The sequence below is a fragment of the Nycticebus coucang genome, chromosome 11, assembly GCF_027406575.1.
Source record: "Nycticebus coucang isolate mNycCou1 chromosome 11, mNycCou1.pri, whole genome shotgun sequence".
NCBI lineage: Eukaryota > Metazoa > Chordata > Mammalia > Primates > Lorisidae > Nycticebus > Nycticebus coucang.
In genome coordinates, this window is record NC_069790.1 from 118826892 (window position 1) to 118853004 (window position 26113).

The window sequence follows — 26113 nt, forward strand, 5'->3', positions numbered from 1 at the left end:
TTATGCTTGATTAAAAGTATGCTTCACATATATTGCTTTCATTCTATGTAGTATTTATTTTTATTAAGTAAAAATAATACTTTGAAAGTTCTTTCTGTAGATTAAGTTTACATATAATCTTTCCAGAAATACATATTATGTAAACTCACTTGAGTTTATTGTTAAATTTGGGAAGAAGAAGATTGGCATTTATGTTTAAATGAATTTCTCCACATTTTGTATTTGTGTGTTAAATTGTTATAAATTTGAATTTTATTTTAACTGGTAACACTTCTTCCCAACAAAAACAATGTATGAATTCTAACATTTCTCTTTCTGGGAGCATTTTATAGTAATTAATTTTCTGATACAACTCCTGTGGAAGTTTAGAAAAATGGAAAACTAAGCCATATGATTTCTGTACATTCATTTTAAAAATGCATTCCTCTTTTATACACATACACAAGTAAAATAGGAAATCTGAATAATTTATGTATATTACACTGCATCCATTTAAAGTATATATAGTCAAAATAATAGAACTTGGTAGATTTTCATAGTGTATACTTTGTTTTACTGAGTATTAGGACACTGGGATGATAGGTGGAATTATCTTTAGTAAGCGTTTTAGGTCAAAAATTAAATTTGTTTGATCAAAGGAACAAATTTATAGATTGAATGCTCTTTAAAATGATATGAGTGTTCTTCTCAAATCCAAAGTTTCTGTCTTAACTGTTAAAATGGGAGCTGATAAATATCTGTACTTTGCCTCTTGAAGTTGTTAACTCAGTAGACTGGCTCTTTGAATTCATCATAATAGATTTTGTCTAAGTTATAATCCAGAAATTTTAATCAATTAATTTGGGATTTAGGTTATTTCTTATGACTTTAATACTTTGGAAGAGTACAGACATTTTATACTTTTTTCTCTTTTATCCAGTTGGCGTTGGTGACTTGGAGAGATTGTCTGTTCAGGCCATTGAATAAACAGGTACCTACTTGCGTGAGTGAGAGGGAGAGGGGTATGTGTGTGTGTTCCTTTTAAAATCCCTTATCAGTTTCATTTCTTAGTCTTTTTTTCCTCTGAAATATGTCAAGGTACCTCTCATCTTGCACTGTTCAAGGTCTTTGAATGTTTGACGGATATATAGTAATAGCTATTGTATTCTGCAATTTATGTATCGTAACGTTTTTTCTATGTCCTTTCTAAAGGTAACAAATGCTGTTTTAAAACTGATTGAAAAAGAAAGAAATGGTGAAACCATCAATACAAGGCTTATTAGTGGAGTTGTACAGTCATACGGTAAATAATTTCCCTTTATTCACAGTTTTCATATCAAATGGCAGTTATAACAGTGCTCTAACAGATTCATTTTAAAATATTTTAATAGTATCAAGAATATTGTTAGCATTTACAAAGATACTTAGAAGTCAATGTGATTTTATTTAACCATCATAAAAATAGTTTGACCCTGTGCCTTAAGGAAGTTAGGATGAAATAGATATTTGAATTATTTTTTTTCTGATCTCATGATGAATTACTACATATGTAATATAATATGGTAGTCTCATTAATTGAGTTGAATGATAACCAGAAATCTGTATCAGCTTGAAAAATTAAGATAGATAAATTGATAATACAGTATCTTAAAAGCTTGGATAGCATCGTATTGCTTTGAAAATTTAAAATTACTCATTGCTTTTAGAAATATAAAAGTTGTGGGGGCCGGGCAAGGTGGTTCACACCTGTAATCCCAGCATTCTGGGAGGCTGAGGCAGGTGGATTGCTTGAGCTCAGGAGTTTGAGACCAGCCTGAGCCAGAGCGAGACCTTGTCTCTAAAAATAACCGGATGTTATCATGGGCACCTACAGTCTCAGCTACTCAGGAGGCTGAAACTAGAGAATCACTTGAGCCCAAGAGTTTGAAGTTGCTGTGAGCTATGATGCCATAGCACATTCTACCCAAGGTGAGAAAATAAGACTCTTGTCTCCAAAATAAAAACATAAAAAATAAATAAAAGTTCTCTAAAGTAAATGTCACAATAATTCTGAGGTATATGTACCTGGCCATGGGTCAGAATTATTTGCTTTTTATATATCTTAAGAGTGATCACTTATAAAGCTTTATATAAAAAGCAAATAATTCTGACCCATGATATATATATCTTGAGAGTCTCTTCCCTTCTATTGAAAGAGTGCACTTCAGTACTTTCTGTCCTGCCATTTCACAGTTACCTTTTAAGCATAGGTTAAACTGAATACTACATCTAAGTATATTCTTTGAAATATGTCAAAAAATGGGGTAATTGAAATGTAGTTCATATTTATTTCTAGTGGAATTGGGGCTGAATGAAGATGATGCATTTGCAAAGGGCCCTACATTAACGGTGTATAAAGAATCCTTTGAATCTCAGTTTTTGGCTGACACGGAGAGATTTTATACCAGAGAGAGTACTGAATTCTTGCAGCAAAACCCAGTTACTGAATATATGAAAAAGGTAAGCTTAAATATAGTACTTAAAGTACAGACTTCAGTTAAACAGTCATTGCTATTCAGCTTACTCTTTTTAGCATGTGCAGCTTTCTTCACAAGTCATTTTTGAGCATTATCCCATAGTGTCTTTAGTGAGTGCAGGAGCTTCTAATTCTCCAGGAACTTACACAAACAAATGAGTGTGCTTGAGTTCCAGTAAAACTTCTTTTACAAAAAAGTCAGCAGATAAGGTCCTTGAACTAGATGTATGTTATGAGGTTTCCAGGGATTCTGGGTCTTAATGAGTCTGGTACCTGCTTTGTCCTTTATTTCCTATTCACTCGAAGGGCAGATGAACAGCAGAATCACCTTTTCCATGTGCTGAGATAGAAAGTAGCCAGCTTAGAAAGTTCGTAAGAGCAACAGCTCTGCTGTAACCACATGGGGGAAGTCCTATCCGGTTTGTGGTATTCTGAATGCATTTTCCTGCAGTAGATAGTGGTTATAAGTGGGCCTTAGAAGTTTGAAGTTGGAATTCCTCAACAAATTTCTGACATCTCAAAATCTAACAAAAATGCAACTGTTCGGAAGTTTTGTACTTGGAATATTTTTTTTTTTTTTTTTTTTTGTAGAGACAGAGTCTCACTTTATGGCCGTAGGTAGAGTGCCATGGCCTCACACAGCTCACAGCAACCTCCAACTCCTGGGCTTAAGTGATTCTCTTGCCTCAGCCTCCCGAGTAGCTGGGACTACAGGCACCCGCCACAACGCCCGGCTATTTTTTGGTTGCAGTTTGGCCGGGGCCGGGCTTGAACCCGCCACCCTCGGTAAATGGGGCCGGCGCCCTACCGACTGAGCCATAGGCGCCGCCCTGTACTTGGAATATTAATAGTTCTTTGTGTATATATTTATGGGTTATATTAACTTTTGTTTGCTGATCTGGAACCTAATTAGCTCCCTCGGGGTTTCAAATAACTGCCTAACAAATGAACTTTTGAAACACGATCTGTTTTGAGTCTTAGCGTTGCGTGTTATTTCATTTTTAAATTTCACGGTGTAGTTTATGTAAACACATTTTATATGAACCTTGCTATTATGTATGGTGATTCTTTTAAAACAGTGGTTCTCAACCTTCCTAATGCCACAACCCTTTAATACAGTTCCTGTGGGTCTCAACCCACAGGTTGAGAACCACTGTTTTGAAACCATGTGTCATTAAAGCAGATCCTCTTCTCAGGGTTCACATCCACGAGTGATGGGAGCCTGTTCTTGTGGAGTTTTTTTGTTTTTGTTTTTGTTTTTTGAGACAGCGCCTCAAGCTGTTGCCCTGGGTAGAGTGCTGTGGCATCACAGCTCACAGCAACCTCCCAACTCCTGGCTCAAGCGATTTTCCTGCCTCTGCTTCCCAAGTAGCTGGGATTAGAGGTGCTCACCACAACGCCCGGATTTTTCTTTTATTTCTTTCTTTTTTTTTTTTTTTGGTTGCAGCCATCATTGTTTGGTGGGCCTGGGCTAGATTCAAACCCGCCAGCTCAGGTGTATGTGGCTGGTGCCTTACCTGCTTGAGCCACAGGCACTGAACCTTGTTGTGGAGTTCTTAGTGAATTGTGGTCATTTGATACCCACACTGATGAAAGTAGTAGCACGCTGGTACAAGGAAACCAGCTTTCTAAGACAGGGAATTCTGTTTTTAAGATCAGGCCTTTGACTAAGGGCATCTTAAGGAGCACAGGTTTCCAGTGGCCTGGATGTTTTCATTCCATCATGATCCCTGCTTTCAAGGAAGCAAGATGTTTCCTACATCCTGGGGGTTCTTTTCCAGAGGACTTAAAGGTTTGACCTATATCTCATTGGATCGTGCCAAACGTGAGTTCCATGCATTCCGAGAGTCCCTAATGCAGAGTCTATAAGCGTAAAATTGAAATTTAACCATGTGAATATTCTGAGTTTATCCTATTGCCTGTGTCTCAACTGGGCTGTTAATCTAGTTTTAAATTCCCACTCTACCATCGACTAGGTGGATGACCTTAACCTTTCTGTTCCTCAATTCTCTCATCTTTAAAATGGGAATAATAATAAGTAATAATGAGGATTAAATGAGCTTTCATTACAAAAAATTAAAATGTGATTAAAGTGTATTTTTTTATTTATAAAAAGGTGCTTATAATAGTGTGAGAGCAAGCCCTGATGTGTTTGGTCGTACAGACACCCACCACTCAGAACCTCCAGTGCATGTGGTATGCACGAGAGAGTGTAAACCAGAGGATCAGAGGTAGCAAAAGGCTATTCCTAACTATGGGGAAATTATGTTTATAATAAAACAAACGTTCTGTTATGAAACAAAATGCAAAACTCATGAACAGTATTGAGATAAAGTATGAACCTTCAAGAAATATTTTGCTTTTCTCAGCTAATTGAGGATAGACATGTAGATTCCCTGAGGGTCTGTGTTTACTTTTTCTCTGTTGTCAGGGGTATTCTAGTGGAACCGTTTGAGGATTTTTGGCTTATGTTTCTCAGGACAGCTGTGACGACTGAACAACTCTAGGCCATGTCTTACTGTCTGATGTGATTAAGACTAATCTGAATTACAAAAACTTTGTGTAACTGTTTATGTTCTAATGTCATTTAAAAAAATTTTTAAAAATAAAACATAACTTAATTTCCTTTTTGGGGGGTGGTGGAGACAGAGTCTCACTATGTCGCCCTCAGTAGAGCGCTGTGGCATCACAGCTCACAGCAACATCTAACTCTTGGACTTAAGTGATTCTCTTGCCTCAGCCTCCCAAGTAGCTGGGACTACAGGCACCCGCCACAACGCCCAGCTGGTTTTTTTGTGGCAGTTGTCTTTGTTGTTTAGCCGGCTGGGTTCAAACCCGCCCGCCTCAGTGTATGTGGCTGGCACACTAACCACTGAGCTGTGGGTGCCGAGCCCCTTTTATTGTTTTTGTAATAACAGAATTAATGGGGGTAGTGTTCAATTGCTTGATTTTATTTAGTCATCTGAATTTGATCTTAGTGTTTCAAAATAATTATCTGCCAAATAGGATGATGATCAAGAGGTTGACTTAGAATCAGTGAAGAATGTAAATGGCTCTTTTCTAAAACCAAATGACGCTCAACACTGGGTCCCTTGTTTCTTTACCGGTATTAAAATAAGCTGGTATTGAGGCCCCTGTGGCTGTGGATGTTTCTGTAATGACCCAGGTGCCCATTGACTCTTTCTGCCCACTCAGCCTTGCAGGAAAGATGTGTAGATGCTAAGATGTGGGGAGCCCGGCCCTTCAAGGATGAATTAGCAGGGGTATCAAAGCTTGATCTTCCACCTGGGAAGGAGTAAAAGTTTGTTTTGCTGCCTAAGACAATTCTTTTTTCAAGAAACAGGTTAAACAAAACAATAAATGGTGCTGTTTGGTTTGCACATTCTGCACTTCACCAGCTAAGGTGTCAGGATTAACAGAACACTAGATATGAAGTAGCAGGATCTTAACTCAGAACTTGCGAGTTAAAGTGCATTAAAGTCTCTTCCTGTTCTAAAATAGCCTTGTAATCAGGAAACAGAACTATATATTGTGACCTTTTGAAAAATAGAAATGATATAAACCTACAAGTGTGGGGCACTGTTATTGATTATGTATATAAACCAAATTAGAATAATGCTATAGGTCTTTTTGGTAACTTGTTTACTAATGATTATTGTGTTTGTGTATTTCATATGTATTTTAGTAGATAATGATATTTCATTAAGTGAATATGCTGTAGAATTTAACTGTTGGAAATTTGATAACTTCAAATGTTTTCTGTTTCTTCATGAGTTGTTCCTTTTCCTTTCTCTCTCTCTCTCTCTCTCTCTTTTTTTTTTTTTTGAGACAGAGTCTCACTTTGTTGCCCTTGGTAGAGTGCTGTAGTGTCACAGCTCACAGCAACCTCAAACTCTTGGGCTTAAGTGATTCTCTTGGCTCAGCCTCCCAAGTTGTTGAGACTACAGGCATCTGCCACAACACCCGGCTGTTTTTTTTGTTGTTGTTGCAGTTGTCATTGTTGTTTTTAGCTGGCCCAGGCAGGATTTGAACCCATCACCCGCTGGGTATGTGCCCAGTGTCCTACCCACTGAGCTATGGGTGCCGCCCTTTTCTCATGTTTTCATTTGGATATATGTACTGATTATTGGAGATCATTGTGTATGAAGGATATTGATCTTTTGATACATACAGATATTTCCAAGTTTATTTTTCACATTTAACTATTTTAAAACATGTAGTAAGGTTTTTTTTTTATTGTTAACTCATAGCTGTGTACATTAGTGCAATCAAGGGGTACAATGTGCTGGTTTCATATACAATCTGAAGTATTCTCATCAAACTGTTCAACGTAGCCTTCATGGCATTTTCTTAGTTATTGTATATAGACATTTGTATTCTGCATTTAGTAAGTTTCGCCTGTACCCATTCTAAGATGCACCGCAGGTGTGGCCCCACCTATTACCCTCCATCCACCAAAACCTCCCCCCTCCCTTCCCCTTCCTTGGCCCTTTCCTCATAGTCTTGTGCTATAGTTGGGTTATAGCCTTTATGTGAAAGCTATAATTTAGCTTCATAGTAGGGCTGAGTACATTGAATACTTTTTCTTCCATTCCTGAGATACTTTGCTAAGAAGAATATTAAAACATGTAGTAAGGTTTTAACTTCTGTACTGTGGTTTAAATAGTTTTCTTGTTAATTCTTGATTGTACAAATCCTGCTTGGTCATTTTTTTCATTTTATGTTTTCTTGGTCTTGAGTGTTTATTCATTTCTAGTTGAATTTTTCCAAATTTCTTTAAAATTATACCAAATTTGAAAATCATTTTGGAAAATGTGGGCATTTTTACAATATTTTGAAAAATATAGTTTTGTCTGTCTTTATTCATATTACTCTACTAATTTGAGATTACTGGTGAAATTCTTTCCTCACTTTGCACCACACGTATTTCTGCTGGTGGGATATAAATACTGGCTTTTAGTAACTTTGCTGCTCTGCTCTATTACATCTTTGTTTTCCTCTCTTCCATAGAAGGAAATGCAAGAAATTGAGATGCATAAATAACCCCGTAGATTTCCCAGATACATGTTCAAGGCTGTAATGTTTGTGTTTTTAAGTTTTTTACAGTCTCATGCTTATTCTTGGGGGTCAGATATTGTATGTGTGCACTGTGTGTGTGTCAGTCACAAGCAGAGCTTCTGAACTTGGTGTCTATGTGCAGGCAAGGATCTAGTGTTTTCTCAGAATGTCAGATGGGAGCATTATCTTAAAAAGGTGACGTACCACTTATCCGAAAAAAAATACTGTTGCAAAGATATTTGAACTGTTACTGAAAACCATTGTTAGGGCACTAGAGAGGGATTTGCATTGGGGATATATGGTATATATTTCAGAGAAAATGGAATGTATTAATGACTGTTTAAATATGATTGTCACTTACCCTAAAATCAAAACACTTTTTCCTTTTTTTCCTTATATTTTATTAGAGCAGGTTTGTGAGTGTAATTTGCAATTATTCACATAATTATTCTTTACTAATAAATCAAAACCATATACTTGGATGAATTTTTTCTAGGCAGAGGCTCGTCTGCTTGAGGAACAACGAAGAGTTCAGGTTTATCTTCATGAAAGCACACAGGATGAATTAGCAAGGAAGTGTGAACAGGTCCTCATTGAAAAACACCTGGAAATCTTCCACACAGAATTTCAGAATTTATTAGATGCTGATAAAAATGAAGGTGAGCCAATAAGACTCATAAAATGTAGATATTCATTATCTGCACTTTTGAAATTGGTTGAAATTCTGGACTCTGAGACGGCAGCATTACTTACCCACGTCAGTTGTTTTTTTAAAAGATGCCCATGTGCCCGTGTGTGTGTATTATTGTGTATGGATTTCAGATCTCTGCAGATCATTCCCTTGGGACTTGGAGAGAGGAGCATCTTTCCAGTTTACTTTGGAATATGACTTACTCTGGATACGTCAGCATTAAATGATAGTATCCCTAATGTTTTGGCTAGTCTTCCTTTGGGAATTTTCTGAGGGGACAATATTATTTTGTGTTTCCTTTAACAACTTTTATGTTTTACTGGGGCATGTTAGGGGCTTAATAAAAGGTTGATGTTGAGTTTAACAATTTTCTTCTTTGACCCTCATAAATTAACTATGTGCCAAACATAGATTAAATGAAGATTTGGAGGATCCTTTTGTGACTTCGTTTGTTTGTATAGTTAAGGTAGATATAGTAATCTCTTTTAAATACTATCTTTTTAAAATTTTTAAAAAACAGGGTGGTGCCTGTGGCTCAGTGAGTAGGGCGCTGGCCACATACACCAAAGCCAGAGGGTTCGAACCTGGCCTCGGCCAAACTGCAACAAAAAATAGCTGGGCGTTGTGGCACACACCTGTGGTCCCAGCTGCTCCAGAGGCTGAGGCAGGAGAATGGCCTGAGCCCAGAAGCTGGAGGTTGCTATGAGCTGTGACACCAGGACACTCTACTGAGGGCGATAAAGTGAAACTCTGTCTCTACAAAAAACAAACAAGTATTTGATTGCCTATTATGTGTCAGGTATAAATATTACCTCAGTTTTGAAAATTTTAGAAAACATCCGTAGTTTCCGATAAAAATTTTTTTCTCCATTATGTTGGGTTCTTATACAAATGAGAAAAATAAACTTTACAATAGCATAACTTCATTTTGTTAAATAAAATATTCATATACCAAATAGAAAATATTTGGTGTTCATTAAGTGCTTTTAATTATTAAGGTCTAAAAATATGGTTATTTTATTTCAGAATATCTGTCATCTCAATATAAATACATAAATAATGGACTGGATATGCAAAGTTTCTTTGCTGCATAAAGGTGGCTCCTTCTTCTTTCAGACTTGGGGCGCATGTATAATCTTGTATCTAGAATCCAGGATGGCCTAGGAGAATTGAAAAAGCTGCTGGAGACGCACATTCATAATCAGGGTCTTGCAGCCATTGAGAAGTGTGGAGAAGCTGCTTTAAATGTAAGTAACGCATAACTGCCAACCGTTCAGGCCTGATTGTCACACATGGACAAATCCAAATGGTAAAACTTTTACTAAGAACACTCGGTGAAACTTCTTTTCTTTCTTTTTTTTTTTCTCTTTTCTTTTTTCTCTCTTTTTTTAAGCGATGGTATCTTATTTTGCCACCCAGGTTAATCTTGAACTTCTGGACTCCCACAATCCTCTTGTCTCAGCCTTCCGAGTATTTAATAGCCACAGCTTCACACAGGTGCTCCTGTACCAGGTGTTGGCTTTGTGTAGAAAACCATCTTTGTTTAGTATAGTAAATAACTCCACAGATTATGTTCTGGTAGTTTTTAGGCAATAGGATGTCTGTCATATGTTTTTTTCCTTTTGTATCTTCTCACTGTTACATTCCTTGCACTGAAAGAGAGAATATGCTTCTATACAAGCAAAGAGGCTCCTGGAAGCTTTTGCTGTGCCACCTGCAGTCCTCTGGGTGAGCCTTTCAGGAATTTTGATGTGTACAGTACCCTCTGGCTGAATCACAGGCTGCTCACACTGGGGGGGCCTTGCAGGTCACATTTTCTCTAATTTCCCTTCCCTAGGAACTAGATAGAATATTCTTGCTACCTTATCTGTACTTCAGAGGAGTATCATATGTCTCTGAGACACAGGTCAGTTGTCTTCAGTTTTGTTCCTGTTATGAACTTTATTTTACTACGGAGAAGTAACGAAGAAGAAAATCTTTTTTTTTTTTTTTTTTTTTTTTTGCCATTCTTTGCCGGGGCCAGGTTTGAACCCACCACCTCCATTACATAGGGCCACCCAGAAGAAAATTTTTTAAAATGCATTTAGTTCTTACGTCTGAATTCAGAAAACTTATTTCTGATTTCATTCTGCTTCATGTTAATTAGTTTTGACAATACTATCTTTTCTTATTTCTCTGTGTCTTGAAGGGTTTCTTTTCCATGTTTAATTAAGGAGGTTGCTGCCTCCCTCTCTGCCACGTCTGAATTACCAGATGGGTGAATGTAAAGCCTTTCCTTTACATGTATACAATAAATGATTTATGCTCACAAGATGGGAGGGAAAAGACTTGGTAGTGGAAAAGATCTCCAGGTGGTAGTACAATAAGTTTACATCTGACGTCCCCAGTGTTGGGAGGTACAGTGTCATTACACTGTATTGTAGTGACTGATTGCAGACCTTGGACCCATCTGTTCAGGTTCAGATCCTAGCTCCATCATTTACGACTGTCTGACCTTTCGTGACCTGTTCCTCCTGTCTATGTCATTTATTTTGGGGAGAAAAGTAGAATAATGATTGTACCTACCTGATAGGGTTTTCTGTGAATAATGATGCATGTAAAGTGCTTTAAATCAGGGCACGTAAGTGCGCATGCTGTTCTTACGGATATAAATAATTTTTTTAATTAAACTCATTTAAAAACTATCCCTACCTCTTGATGATTTTTCTTATTTCCAAACTAAATGTTCCTTTTTATTTTTATTTTATTTATTTGTTTATTTTTGAGACAGAGTCTCACTATGTCACCCTTGGTAGAGTGCCATAGCAACACAGCTCACAGCAACCTCAAACTCCTGGGCTTAAGCGATTCTCTTGCCTTAGCCTCCCGAGTAGCTGAGATTACAGGTGCCTGCCAGAACGCCTGGCTATTTTGTGTTGCAACTGACAAAAAAGATGGGTGGCCAGCGCCCTAACCACTAAGTTACGGGCGCCAAGCCAAATGTTCCTTTTCAAAAAGGCCCAATAAATGCACACACAAATTCACACATGCGTGTAATTCAGAAGAGACCAACTTGATAAAGGCGTCTTTTCTTTGCTTTTTCTTTTCTTTTTTTTTTTGTTGGGGATTCATTGAGGGTACAAGAAACGAGGTTACACTGATTGCAAAGTCCTTCTTAACAATCGTATCTTCCCCCCAAAAGGTGTGGCACACACCAAGACCCCACCCCTACCCTCCTCTCGATGAAGGCATCTTTTCAATAACATAAGGTGTTTTCTTAGTTCTTGATTCAAAACTCAGTTTTATGGACAGCAGAGCCAAGTAAATGACTTGACTGTCCTCGGAATGAGTTAAGTCTCTTAGGGATATAAATTAGAGTAGTAGATCAACGAAGCAGGTTTTGCTTTTTCATGAAAATGTTGTGTATTAGATATAAATTGGCCTTGGGGAACTTGTGTTCTATGTGAACATAGTTAGATTAAAAATAAACATCTTAGCTGGGTGGTGGTTGCTAGCCTGTAGTTGCAGCTACTTGGGAGGCTGAGGTGAGAAGATGACTTGAGTCTGTCCCGCCTGGGCAGCACAGTGGAGACCCCACAAATAAACATTGTAAGGTGCTTTTTCATTTTTATAGGAATGAGGGGAATAATACTTCTAATGTCCATCTTTTCTAAACCAAACTAAGGTTCTAAATTGGAGAAATAATTACCTATAATTCTTAAGTCCTGTTATTTCTTTTGTATATCGTCAGCTGCCTAAAATTTTGGATACTGAATGTATGCTACCCAGTTGACTTTGTCAGTGAGTCTTTTTTTTTTTTTTTTTGAGACAAAGCCTCAAGCTGTCTCCCTGGGTAGAGTGCTGTGGCTCACAGGAACCCAACCTCCAACTCCTGGGCTCAAGTGACTCTCCTGCCTCTGCCTCCCAAGTAGCTGGGACTACAAGTACCCGCCACAACACCAGGCTAGTTTTTGGTTGCAGCCATCATTGTTGTTTGGTGGGCCCGGGCTGGATTTGAACCCGCCAGCTCAGGTGTATGTGGCTGGCGCCTTAGCTGCTTGAGCCACAGGTGCCGAGCCTGTCAGTGAGTCTTTTTTTTTTTTTTTTTTTGGCCAGGGCTGGGTTTGAACCCACCACCTCCAGCATATGGGACCGGCGCCCTACTCCTTGAGCCACAGGCGCCACCCCTGTCAGTGAGTCTTGAATCTGACATTAACTTATTCCAGGGCAGGTAAAGCAAAAATATGGTTTCTATGTAAAATCATTTCATATCTAGCAGTTATATTTTACCAGAAATTAAGCTTTTAAATACTTGTATTACTTAGTAAGGCACTTAGTCATGTCCCAAAGGGGGACCGTCAGGGACTGACCCCACCGGTTTTGTTTTTATATGTTCTGTTATTTCACATAAACAAATATACAAAATAATACATCCGTGGGGTCAGTACAGACCCTCCCTTTTGGCATGTGCCTGTTAACCTGAATTAAAAAAACAAAGCACAATTGTTCTCCATGAAAAATTCATAGGTGGGCGGCACCTGTGGCTCAGTGAGTAGGGCACCAGCCCCATATACAGAAGGTGGCAGGTTTGAACCCAGCTCCGGCCAAACTGCAACAAAATATAGCCCAGCATTGTGGCAGGCGCCTGTAGTTCCAGCTACTTGGGAGGCTGAGGCAAGAGAATCACCTGAGCCCAAGAACTGGAGGTTGCTGTGATCTGTGACACCATGGGACTCTACCGCGGTGACAGAATGAGACTCTGTCTCTTAAAACAAAAAAAGAAAGAAAAGAAAAATTGATAGCTTGATAAATCTATGTTATATCTCCTTCAGTTTCAAAAGTCAGATGTTAGTTTTTTTATGTTACTGATTTTCATAGGAACGATTTTTATATTAAGGTAACTAAACTGTGGTTTTTAAAAATTGTTCTTGTGAAGAAGAATGTTTAGGAAAGCAAATAGACCTTTCCTATTTTCTGCAAAAGGAGTTTTTCCGAATTTCATTTCTGTTCTTTTTGTAAAGTCCCAGTTGATCCTAAGTTTGTGATGCCTTCTAACTGGCATGTGAGTTTCTCACACGACTTTCTTTGGTCGGGCTTCAGACTCCTCACCTCTATTTGCTGCTGGTGGGGAGTCCACAGAACTTGAAGAACGCAAGGAAGAGCACATGTACCCACTGTGTAGCCTGGCACACAGTAGGTGCTTAAATACGCGTAAGAAGAAATAAATACAGGTTCTAAGAAAAGTGAGTAATTTTAAATGGGTATTAGTTTTTATCATATATGTGGTAAATTTAAAAGATAGTTTAAGCCACTGAGTTGGAAAATTGTTTTCTAAAACCCACTGATTATGAAAAAAGCAGGGGAAAAAGGTTGTTAGAATTAGTAAAAATGACAATTATTAAACATGATTTTGAGTGGTACTTAACTACCTTGAAAACACAATTTAAGTTTGAAAATGTTTGCCTAGCTGGGTGTTGTGGTAGGTGCCTGTGGTCCCACTACTTGGGAGGCTGAGGCAAGAGGATCGCTTAGGCCCAAGAGTTTAAGGTTGCTGTGAGCTGTGACGCCATAGCACTCTACCCAGGTCGACAGCTTGAGACTCTGTCTCAAAAAAAAAAAAAAAAAGTTTGCCTAATTGTGTTAATGATAGTATATGAGAATCATTTATAATTACTGTATTAAGTGCCATACAGGCAGAATGTACATGGTTTTTTTTTTGTTTTTTTGTTTTTCTAGAGACAGAGTCTCACTTTATGGCCCTCAGTAGAGTGCCGTGGCCTCACACAGCTCACAGCAACCTCCAACTCCTGGGCTTAAGCGATTCTCTTGCCTCAGCCTCCCGAGTAGCTGGGACTACAGGCGCCCGCCACAACGCCCGGCTATCTGGTTTTTTTTTTTTTTTTTTTTGGAGGCAGAGTCTTACTTTGTCACCCTCGGTAGTGCGCCATGGCGTGTCAGCTCATAGTAACCTCAAATTCTTGGGCTCAAGTGATTCTCTTGACTTAGCCTCCCGAGTAGCTGGGATCACGGGCCTGCCACAACACCTGGCTGTTTGTTAGAGACAGGGTTTTGCTCTTGCTTAGGTGGTCTCAAACTCCTGACCTCAAGCAATCCGCCTGCCTCAGCCTCTCAGAGTATTAGGATTACAGGCATGAGCCACTGTGCTTGGCTCATATTTTTATGGGCAAGAAAGTTGCTTGGATTATGTCAATTTTGTGTGTTCTAGACTATATGATGCTTTTATGTTACATCCATGCTTTATGTTCTTTCTTTTAAACGAACTCCTATGATAGGCCGTATAAAAACAGTTTCTATCTATCTAGTTCTTCTGTTAGTCCATTTATACCATTAATTTGGTTAGAAACTAGCTTCCCTGTATGTCTGGCCTGGATTGAAATCGTTTTCAGTTTCAGCCTTATAATGTAAATTAAATATTTTTCATGCTCAATACTTGTGAGTTTTTCTTAAGGTGTTTTTTCATAGCTAAAACCAATTAAAAAATTAAAGGCTATTTCTAAAAAACTGGCTCCAGGGGCATTTCCTTCTTGGTATCCTCCCTCTCGGTAGCTCTCCGAGAGCCCTCGGGCCTGTGCCCTTTTTAGGTGCGTTGCGTCTTGTACCTTGCCAGGCACTTGTGGCTCCTGGTGTACATGTGGGGCAGGGTCCAGACTGCATACTGTGAAGTACGTCAGCGTGGGCCATCCCACCCAGCACCCCGACAGATGCTGATGTGCGGGAAGCATTCTCTGCAGCTTTTAGAGCCTCGTGATTGAGGGCATGCAAGCTTAGCTGATACACTGGAGGATCGATTCACCTATTGCATTAGGGCACCAGGAGGGTTTTGGCAACCCGTACACAAAGAAACATGTTTGTGACTCTTTCCTAGTGGTGTAGAGAAAAAGAAAAAAGAAATACTGGCTCGGCACCCGTAGCACAGTGGTTATGGCACTAGCCACAGGCACTGAGGCTGGCAGGTTCGAACTCGGCCTGGGCCAGCTAAACAACAGTGACAACCGCAGTAACAACAACAACAAAAAAATACAGTGGGGCGTTGTGGTGGGCAACTGTAATCCTAGCTACTTCGGAGGCTGAAGCAAGAGAATCACTTAAGCCCAAGAGATTGAGGTTGCTGTGAGCTGTGACGCCACAGCACTCTATTGAGGGCGACATACTGAGATTCTGTCTAAAAAAAAAATTCAAGGATGAGACTTAAAACTGGTTTAGAGCCAAACAAAAGATGGGAGCAATAACTTTTGAATAGGCAAGTTACCCTGTGTGTGGCTGCTGGACTGGGAAGAGGTTGGAATAGTTTGGGGATACCTTTTTATATGGCATTAAAATGCTTATGGAAGTCAGATAATCAAAAGACCTTGTGTGGGCCAAATAGATGGGCCAAAGCAAAATGTATGTGTTCAGTAGTTGGCAATGTTATAGACATTTATAGAAAAATAATCTGTATTAAAATATAGGAGGATGGGTCCCATTCACTTAGTAAGGTTTTAAGGGGAGTGTCTTGAAAGCAGAGACCATACATTGTCCTTTTAAATGTTGTCATTTAAAAAAGAATTAATGCCCACTGTATGTGTGGCTGTGTGATAGGCTTTTCATTTTTTTAATCTACCAAAGCAGTTACTTTCCATGGTTTAACTTAAGACGATTTCAACTTTAAAACGGTCTAAAAGCAACGTACTTTCATTGTACTCTCCTACTTAACAATGGGGTAGTAAATTGAAAATGTTGTAAGGTGAAAAATGCACTTTTAACTACAGTATTTTCAATTTATGTTGAGTTTATCAAGGTGCAACCCCAAGTAAGCTGGGGGCACCTGTAGTTATGTGATGTTACAACTGAAAAGGCAAACAAATGTTGCAGATAAAGATAAACTTGAAATGAGCGTTTCGTTCATTCAGTAAGCACTAAGGCATGCTTATAGTAGACTTGACATCAAGAATTCAGAAGTGGTTTGCCTTTCTCCTTTCTCAGATCAGAACTGCATGACTTCATCTGCCTAGTTCAGTGACCTTACCACCGTCCACTTTAACTCACCCTTTCCTTCCATTCCTTAGCACGGACATGGCGGCCGTGCGCCCTGCTGTCCTCTGTGCGTGTCAGACGTGAATAGTCTCTCCCAGGGTATAATTTCCTGCTGAATCTGAACATGGCATGAGAATCTTTGTCTCCCTGTCTTGGCAGTGAGTTGTCTCTCCCTCTGTCCTCTCAGAGGAGTTGACAAAGTGTGGTAATTCCTGTCTCCTTGGTTGTTTCTCTCTGGGCATTTCGCTTTGGTCCCAAGGCTGCCATCTTAATCTGAGTCCCGTTACTTCACCTCCCGCATGGACTTACATCTTCCCCTTCTCATTCATCCTTCCTGATAATCAGCAGTTTCATCTTACAAAAATACTACTCAATACATCTGCACTTTTACCCTGCATTTTTCATTCTTTTGTTTTAAACAAAGTAAAACTCTTGCTTATGATTTGTTATTTTGTTTTGTTTTTTGAGACAGGGTGCTGTGCTATCATAGCTCACAGCACCCTTCAACCTCCAGCTCATCTCAGTCGATCCTCTTGCCTCAGTTTTTCTGTTTTTAGTAGCAGTGGGGTCTTGATTTTGCTCAGGCTGGTCTTGAACTCTTGTACTCAAGCAATCTATCCGCCTCGGCCTCCAAGAGTGCTAGGATTATAGGCGTGAGTCATTGCGCCCAGCCCTTTTTTTTTTTCTTTGAGACAGTGTCTCACTCTGTTACACAGGCTAGAGTGCAGTGGCATCATCATAATTCACTGCAACCTCAAACTTCTAGACTCAAGCGATCCTCTTGCCTCAGCCTACTGAGCAGCTGGTATTATAGACATGTCCACCATCCCCAGCTTATTTTTCTGGTTTTTGTAGAGATGGAGTCTTGCTCAGGCTGAATGATGATGCTTATAATTACAATATTATACTAAATTAAAATGTTCGTCTGATTTGCCATCTAAGAGACAGAGTCTTGGTCTTTCACCCAGTCTAGAGTGCAGTAGCATGACCATAGCTTACTGCAACCTTCAACTTTCAGGCTCAGCAATCTTCCTACCTCAGCCTCCTAAGTAGCTGGGGCTTCAGGCTCTTGCAACCACACCCAGCTAATTTAAAAAACAAATTTTTCTTTTTTTTCTGAGATGGGATCTCACTCTGTTGCCCACACTGGAGTGCTGTGGTGCAATTATAGCTTACTGTAACCTCCAACTCCTGGGCTGAAGCAATCCTCCCACCTCAACCTCCTGAGAAGCTGGAGTATAGCTGCATATCACCATGCCTGGCTGGTTTGTTTGTTTGTTTGTTTTTAGAGGTAGGGTGTCTCTGTCTTGCCAAGGCTGGTCTCAAACTCTTGGGCTCAAGCCATCCTTTCATCCCAGCTTCCCAAAGTGCCTGGCTCAATTGGCCTAATTTTCAAGAACTTCATCTTCCAGTGAAAGAAACTATTATATATATCATCATACCCCATTCCCCGGCTGCCTTCTATGTGTACTCATGCTGATAGCTCTACTTGCAACATGCTCGTATTTGCTTTCTGCTTGGTTCAGGTCTGCTTTTTCAGGCCAATTCAAATCCCCCCTTCTAGAAAAAAGTCCCCTTAACTATTCCATCCTACGTCCTTACGACATTTATAAAACTGCAGGGGTGATGAACCTGTGGCCTTCTGATATCAAGACCTTTCTTTTTTAAGCACCAAAGGAGGCAAAGGATTGTGTAAGCAGCCCCAAATCCTCTGGGAAACATAGCACATAAAATAGAACAGGATAAATTAAATAAACTGAAGAGTAGAATGTTAGTAGATGAAATGCAAAGCAAGGCTTGGTGTGAGGCAGTGTGTGCAGTGCAGGCCGGGCTCTTGGGGGAGGTAGGTCATAGAGTTGCTGCCAAATTTCTCTAATCACTTCTGAGACTGTCCAGTAAAGACAGTCAGTACTGTGCAGTGCAGTCAGCTAGTTTTTCAAAAGAATAAGTTTTCTTGGTAGTCAGAACTGAGAATACTTTCTCAGTGGCTCCCCCTAAAGAGAACTGTGGACAGAGTGACCAACACACTTAAAGGAAACAGGATGTCAAGTCATTGGGTAGCTTGGTAATTTTTCTTGATACCAGCTTATAGCAAAATGCCAAAATCAAGTTCAGAAGAGTCGAATAATGAAGGCTTATGTAGTACTTGTTAATTAATATTCGATGATACAGTTGGTTCCTCAGCAATCTGGGAGCTACTGTATCCCCTACAAAGACAGTTTCGTGAATGAACATAAATTAGGATATAAGAGAATGTTGCATTACTCTCTGTCTTTAGGCAGGATGGGGTAACAAAAACACAAAGTCCTCTTTAAAACCATACCTTGTTTTTGTAACCTCAGTCTACCTGGTATTAAAACATGATCCCACAGAGGTGGGTCTCTGCTGGGGGTACTCAGCCACAGATACTGAGTGGGGAGCAAAGTTGTGAAAGTTATTTGCAGTTTTGAGAGAAACTATATTGAAACAGGAGGAGGAATTTCAGGAACTACCCAGAATGTCTGGCTTCAGCCCTGGGACGGTTGTACTTATAGAAGGAACACTGAAGACGAAGACTTTCATAGGCAGATATATAATCAGACTAAAGGGTGGATCCTACAACTTTATCAGAATCATGAAAACGTTCTATGGTCTAGATTGAGATGTTGAGTTAGAAATAATTATAAAAAACCAATCATGTATGAATTTTCCTCAGAGTGACTAGGGTAACACAGTACTGGGTACTTCTGGTAGATTTGGATTTAGTTTCTACATCCAAAATTCCCTTTCTCTTCTGCAACCAAATGCATGTTTAAACAACTGAGACCTAATCCACACACTCTGGAGATGGTAAGAGAAGAACATTTTCCAGTCAGTGATAAACTAAGCTAGGGGACCTCACATTTGGAGTCTGACCTGGCTTGGATTGGTCAAAGAAGGTGTGATGTGCATCCCTCCAATCTTAAAGTGTAGAAAGAGGATAGGATGAGAAAGTCCTGGACTGATAGGGCCAGAAGCTGTCCCATAAAGCTGACTGATGAGCTTGTGGGGTTGATGTTATTATTCTTTCTCGTTTTGACCGTGTTTGAAAAATTTCCAACCAGGAGTGCTGACTCGCACCTGTAATCCCCAGTACTCTGGGAGGCCAAAGCGGGTGGATTGCTTGAGCTCAGGAGTTCAAAACCAGCCTGAGCAAGAGTGAGGCCCTGTCTCTACTAAGAATAGAAGAATGAGCCGGGCGTTGTGTTGGGCGCCTGTACTCCCAGCTGCTCGGGAGGCTGCGGCAAGGGGATCGCTCAAGCCCAAGAGTTAGAGGTTGTTGTGAACCATGAGGTCATGGCACTCTGGTCCAGGGCAACAGTGAGACTCTTTTTTTTTTTTTTTTTTTTAAGAAATCTACAGGGTTTTATTAAGTGGATGTTAGAGGGAAGGAAGTTGTTTTGGGATAAAAGGAGGTACTTTTAAAGTAAGTCAAATTGATAGATTTAATTACACAAAGAACTGATAAATGCTTAATAATATAAACTGGTTCAGATAACGTATAGCTAAATCTGTACATTATAGGTAACTTCAGGGAGGCAAAGATGGTTTGGATTTATTTTGTTTTGCCATGGATAACGAGAATAATTATTTTCTCTGGCTCAGTGCCCATAGCACAGTGGTTACGGCACCAGGCATATAACTGAACTTGACGAGTTCGAACCTGGCCCAGGCCAGCTAACCAACAAGGATAATTGCAACAAAAAGTAGCCAGGCCTTGTGGCGAACACCTGTAGTTCCACCTACTTGGGAGGCCGAGGCAAGAGAATTGCTTAAGCCCAAGAGTTAGAGGTTGCTGTGAGCTGTGACGCCACAGCACTCTACTGAGAGTGACATAATGAGACTCTGTCTCAAAAAATATATATATATATGTGTCTCAAAATACATATATAATATATATTATATACATAATATATATGTATAATATTATATATATATATTTTTTTTTTCTCTCTCTCTAAAAGAAAAAATACCCAGTTGTCTATTTGTGTCTAGGATAACCAGGCTGTCATTTTTATATCCAGGACACACCTTTCATCTTTCAACTGTGGGGAAGACTTTAATGATTTCCCAAGTAAACCTTTTATGGAAACATGTCCCTACCACAATCTGAGTTTATACTCACATCAAATGAAATTCTAGGGTAAACCTTGCAATGTATTTATAAGTTCTGAAGTGACCGCTAATTGTTTCAAGGTCAGAGACCCTCCCTGTGAATTTCACTACACAGTATTCTTGTTTCTGAACTAGTCTTATTCCTTTCTGAAACATCCTTCTCTCTGGTAAATTGTATTCATTTTCTTCAGAGAGGTCAGTTTTTCCTGACAAGTTTTAACTTAGTTCTGCTTTCAAAACACATAGGATAGTATTTTCATCTCTCATCCTTCTGCCCCTAAATCTAGTCAACTGAGAGCCTTAGTAGCATTTACATAGTAATTCCAGAAGCCAAAGACAGGGACTTTAGCCTTACCCAGGACTAAAGGAAGACGTGGGCATGAGCCAGGAACTAGGAGACTAGCCAGGGCATGAAAAGGACCAGGGTCACAGCATAAGCCTGCACAGCTATGTAGCTGGGATAGGAATGTGTGATAGGGATCAGAGCCCCAAAGTCATGATCAGATTAAAGATTTATTAAATACTGATGATGGTGTAAGACTAAGAGCCATGATCACAAGATGGATATACATATAAATGGTTGGAACAAAAAGTAGTGGGAAGACATTAAAATAATAGGAACAGCGAAAAATTTGTTAAATTGCTAGTGATTTTGTCTCATAAATTTTAATTCACAGTCATCTGAAGAACTGTCGATTTCTGCTATTGAAAGAGCTTAGACGATGGAATAGGAAAAGCCTATTAAGAGAATGAAAAACTATTTTATTACTAAATGATTTTTAAGTTCTCACATTTCCTAATTTTTTTTTGTTTGTATACTAGTTAATATGAAAATTAATTTCATTCCCTGAGCACACACAAACTGCCAGTGGAAGGGACCCTGAGAAACATGCTGGGTGTTGGAGAAAGCCATTATAGGGTTAAACATTTTCACAGGAATTGTCAAAGTGGATAGATTGCACAGAGACAGATTATCTGTTTTTCTCTTTATTTGGTGGTTTACAATCCCCCCCAAATTTTGCTTCTGTCTGTTTTATGTGGAGATGTTACTTCAAAGACCAAGTCCTAATGCTTAGGGAAGGAAGTGCCCTGACTCCAAATAACAGGCTGTGTTATGGTTTAGTGAGGCTTCCATGCTTTCCCCTTCCTTCTTCTCGAACAGAAATTATGAGGTTAGTACTGTGAAGTTGCTGACTGTCCGCAGAGAATTTGTTTAAAGCTCTTATTTATACAAGTTTGTTCAAAGAGAGATCTGCTTGCTCTCTGTATCCTCTGCTGGATGCAAGATGTGATGCCAGACGGACCTCAGGGGAGCTGGAGATAAGAGCAGGTTTCAGGGACTGTTCCCTCCGTCACTGCCCGGAGCACGAATTTATACCTGTGAACAGTACAGGTGCCTGACTCACCTCTTCCGGATATTCTTGCAGCTCGTTCCGGGTGGTTCGGAAGTGTTCAGGGTGGCAGTCTCGCTCAGGATCGCTCCTCATCCTACCTAAACGTATACTCACTCCGCTCTGTGAGATGAGCCCTCCATCCCCTTCGTATGCTGCTTTGTATACTTAGTAAGACTTCGTCTCAACAACAGCAACAACAACAAGTAAAAGAGAACTTCTATGAGACTCTTAAAGTATGTTTTCTCTTTGTGAAGTTGGCCTTAAGAATTATCCTTTTAGTGGAAATGTATCCCTCTGATCACACATTCCTATCCCAGCTACATAGCTGTGCAGGCTTATGCTGTGACCCTTTCCTTTTAGTGGAAATCCTTTTAAGATAGTCATTCCACTTGATTATCACCTGGGGACTGCCACTTTACTAAGTGCTTTGAAGTACAGCAGTGGTGAGTAGGTGGATGTGCTCCCAGCAGGCGTCACTGACCTGTGCCCACAGGGAAGGCAGCCCATCAGCACGGTTGGGGAGTTGGGTGTATGGTTGGCATTACCATGAGTTTTGGGCAGTTTCTAACAGGGAATCATTAGCCTGACTTGGAAGTTCAGAGAAAGTATCCCTGAAAAAAAGTGTTTGAGATTGACAGAAGAGTTGGAACCAGCTAGGCAAGAGGGTGGGGGTGGGGGGTCCCAGACAGAATGCAACCTCTTGAAGAGTGTAAAGACAGCCCTCTGATAACTGAGAAGTTGGTTTGACTTAAGAAAGTGGAAGGACACCCCTTCAAAGCCACATTGGAAGGTCTGCTTAATCCTAAGGACAAGAAGAAATTGGTCCAAAGGTATTTTAATATAATAAGCATGGAATTGACAAGATTAGAATTTTTATTTGAAAAGTGCTTGCTACCAATTGGAAAATGGATTAAAAGGAAAAAGAGTGGTTGTGAGTATACCAGTTAGGCTTGTTGTAGTGGTTCAGATGAAGCGATAATAATAGTGGCCCAATGGACAGTGGATTGATTGTTTTTGGTGGGGACAGAAAGAAAAATGAATTGGAGAGACTTTACAATGGACAGGTTTTGTACTTTGATCATTATCGAGACTGGATGGTGAATGTATGGGGCAGATATTAATGTTCTTTCTAATTTTGAGCATATTCAAAGTTTTCAAGCAATACCGTGTTGGAAGAACAATGGGCAGTTCGTGCTGCTGGTATGGATGTTGGACAGGAGGAGTTGTGCTTCCCGAGTGCTGGCCCGAGCTTTGTGGTGGCACTTACTGGAGGGAGAGCTACAGAAGATGAAGGCTTCCCATGAGATCTCCAAGGGCAGGTTGTGTGAGCTCAATGGGGAAGTTGGGTCCACAGGTAGAAGTGTGTTGGTCATCGGCAAAAGAACAATGATGTAAATCATGGAGGAGTTGTGTGAGATCCCTGTGGGACAGGACCTGAAAGGTATTGCCTATAGTTGAATAAATGGTTGATCAGGTACCACGTCTGTCCCTTTCTTTTTTTCTTTTTTCTGAGATGGAGCCTCGAGTTGTCGCCCTGGGTAGAGTGCCATGGCATCAGAGCTCACAGCAACCTCCAACTCCTGGGCTTAAGCGATTCTCCTGCCTCTGTCTCTCAAGTAGCTGGGACTACAGGTGCTCACCATGATGCCCGGCTGTTTTTTGCTTGCAGCTGTCTGTCGTTGTTTGGCGGGCCTGGGCTGGATTCGAACCCGCCAGCTCAGGTGTATGTGGCTGGTGCCTTAGCAGCTTGAGCCACAGGCGCCGAGCCCTCCGTTTCTTTCTTAAACCTCAAAAATCCATTCTTCATTTTCTTGAATAAATAGGCAGTTGGTCCAGCTGATCTTAGCTCTCTCCTTCTGTCTGTTGCTTTTATAATCTGTCTCTGAAAGATCATTTACCTCCTGTATGCTGAGTTCACCCACCTTTTGAACAACTTTTTCTATTTGACATTGCTGACTCCTCTTCCTTAAAATTCTTTCTGTATTATTCTAGTGTGTTCTTCTCTGTCTGTCCCTTGCCAGGTTTCTAAATGGCTTTTCTCTGAACTTCAAATGCTAAATTCAGATTTCCAAGGCCCAGTGTGTTGGTACACTCTTACTTTAGTGGGTTCTGTTCAGACCCACCCTTTGCACTAGCCAGACTTCTGGCCGGTGTTCCGTAGTAGAAGGGATCTTGGAATTAGAGTCTGAAGACTTCTTTGCTCTTGAGATGATTTGTCTTTCCACAAATATTGGTATTCTTTGATAATTAACATTTTTTTGTAAATTCTGTATCTGAGAAAAAAACTGGTCAAGAAAACGGGGGGAAAGTATTATGATTCTGAAACATTATAGTCAACATAGAGGCATTGCAGGTTCAAAGGAATCCATCAGTGACAAGTCACAGGCAGGCACAGGGCACCCTGATGTGGAGTTGAAGGTCAAGGTTGGCATTCTCAAGAATGGGCTGCTAGGGGGGTGAGGCCCCTCTGCTGTTGAGATGGATCATTCCTGCAAATAAAATAAGTATTAATATGTTTATGTATGTCACATACGGTGTATAAATCCTCTGGTATTCCAAAAAATAGTAAGTTTTCGATGTGAAACAAGGCACTTCTGATGAGCAGTCCAGTGTAACACTGTTATTTTTACTAAGATATCTGAATGTTGCTTTATTTGAACATGATCCTATAAAGTTTGCTAGCATTTCCCAGTGTTTGGATTCTCAGTGTAGGCCAGAGTTCTTTGTGAAATGAGAAAAGAATATGAATACTAGAGGGTATCTGACATAAAATCAAAAGGCAATCTAAACTCTAAATTGGCAAAAGCGATGTTGATTTCAATGGCAAACCAAAATCATGTCAAGCAGAAAACACAGGATTTCCATTGTTCCTATGAATTGAGAAGCGTGCCAGTGGATGGGTTTGGGATGCAGGCTTTGTGTAGGAGCATCAGAGCAAGTGGGAGGAAGTGGAAGAGGCTTCTCCGCACCTGGGGTGTCGTCATGAAATAGCAGGACTGTGATGGGGCGGTTCATGTTTTGTGTGCCTTGACGTGTGAAGATGGTAGTTTTAAAATATTAAGTATCTCTGGTATTTTTCAATATTTTAAGTAATTTTTATTTGGCAGTTATTTTGCATTAAGTTCCCATTTAATGTTTTATCAAGTGTTCATATCAGGTAGAGACTATATTTATCTTATTGAAATTATAATCTTATCACAATATTTTTATAATAAAAAACTTTGCAGTTTTAATAGAAAACCTCTGGAATTTTTATATAATTCTGTTTCAGAAAAATTTTTCATTTTTACTGGTTACTCATCTTTATTTAAAAACAAGTAAATCAAACATTATAAAAATGCAGACAAATTAAAATTTGGGGACTTCTGGCTTACGGTGTCCGAATCCTGCAGATGAACATGTCAGGGATTTGGAAACACTGGCAAACATTCTAAGCTCCCTGCCGTTTGGTCCGCCTGGTCTGGGAATAGTCAGGAGCTCTCCTGGCTTGCTCTGTGGACTGCCTGCTCCCTGGTCCACCTTCCTCTCCCCACTCCTCCCTGACCGTGAGCCAGAACATCGTGCTCAGGCTTGGCCTCAGCTGCTTCTGTGTTTTTCTGACCTGGTACCTTGGCCTTTCCCTTTTCAAAGCTATGAGGAGGTACCAAGCTTGGGGTCCGGCTACCTGGGCCCTGCCTGACTCTGCCACCACTTACCCTCAGCCACATGCTTACTTGGGGCTCAGTGTTGTCATCTATAAAGTGGGGATAAAGGTAGTACCCAACTGGATGTGTGATTGTGGCAGTCCAGGTGAAGGGCTTGGCGTTCAGAGTGCTCAGAGTAGCTGTGATCGATCTTTTATTACTAGGTGCTGTGTCTGTTGCCACCTGTCACTGCTGTCTTTCTTTGCTACCCGAGCCTTCCAAGTCTGCTCTTCCCATCTCATTTCCGTCCTGTCCTTGTCTGGAAGCTCCCTGTTGCCTTCCCACCCTAGCAGTGCCCCAGTGATTCGCCCTGGCCTTGCACCTTGCTCCACAGCGGTGTCCACTGTGGACATCTAGTTTGCCAGGTGGCCCTTCTCCAGTCCCCTGTGTCACTCTTGCGTCGTTGCCTGCCCCGAGTTCTAGGCTGTTGGACGGTCATTGTTCTCACTGGCTGATCTGTTTCTCCAGCTGAAACACAGAAGTCTAGAATTTGAACTTCCAACAACAAAAAATGGGTTAAGCAAAGCTGTCACTTTGAAAAATGTTTTTCATGATCTCTTTTGAGTTTTCATTGGTTTTGAAATCAGCAGTTTTGATAAGACCTGTTGGCTCATGCCTATAATCCCAGCACTTTTGGAAGGCCAAG

General features: G+C 40.2%; 1 protein-coding gene across 3 annotated transcripts in view; it reads left to right on the forward strand.

Moving 5' to 3' along the window:
* Positions 1-26113, forward strand: part of CUL1 (cullin 1) — a 110204-nt gene that overhangs the window by 67744 nt on the left and 16347 nt on the right. For all 3 annotated transcript variants that reach the window (XM_053608355.1, XM_053608356.1, XM_053608354.1), the window contains exons 5-9: positions 920-970; positions 1192-1282; positions 2315-2478; positions 8049-8211; positions 9360-9490. In XM_053608355.1, coding sequence (XP_053464330.1) covers positions 920-970; positions 1192-1282; positions 2315-2478; positions 8049-8211; positions 9360-9490 — 600 coding nt within the window. The remainder of the gene's footprint in view (positions 1-919; positions 971-1191; positions 1283-2314; positions 2479-8048; positions 8212-9359; positions 9491-26113) is intronic.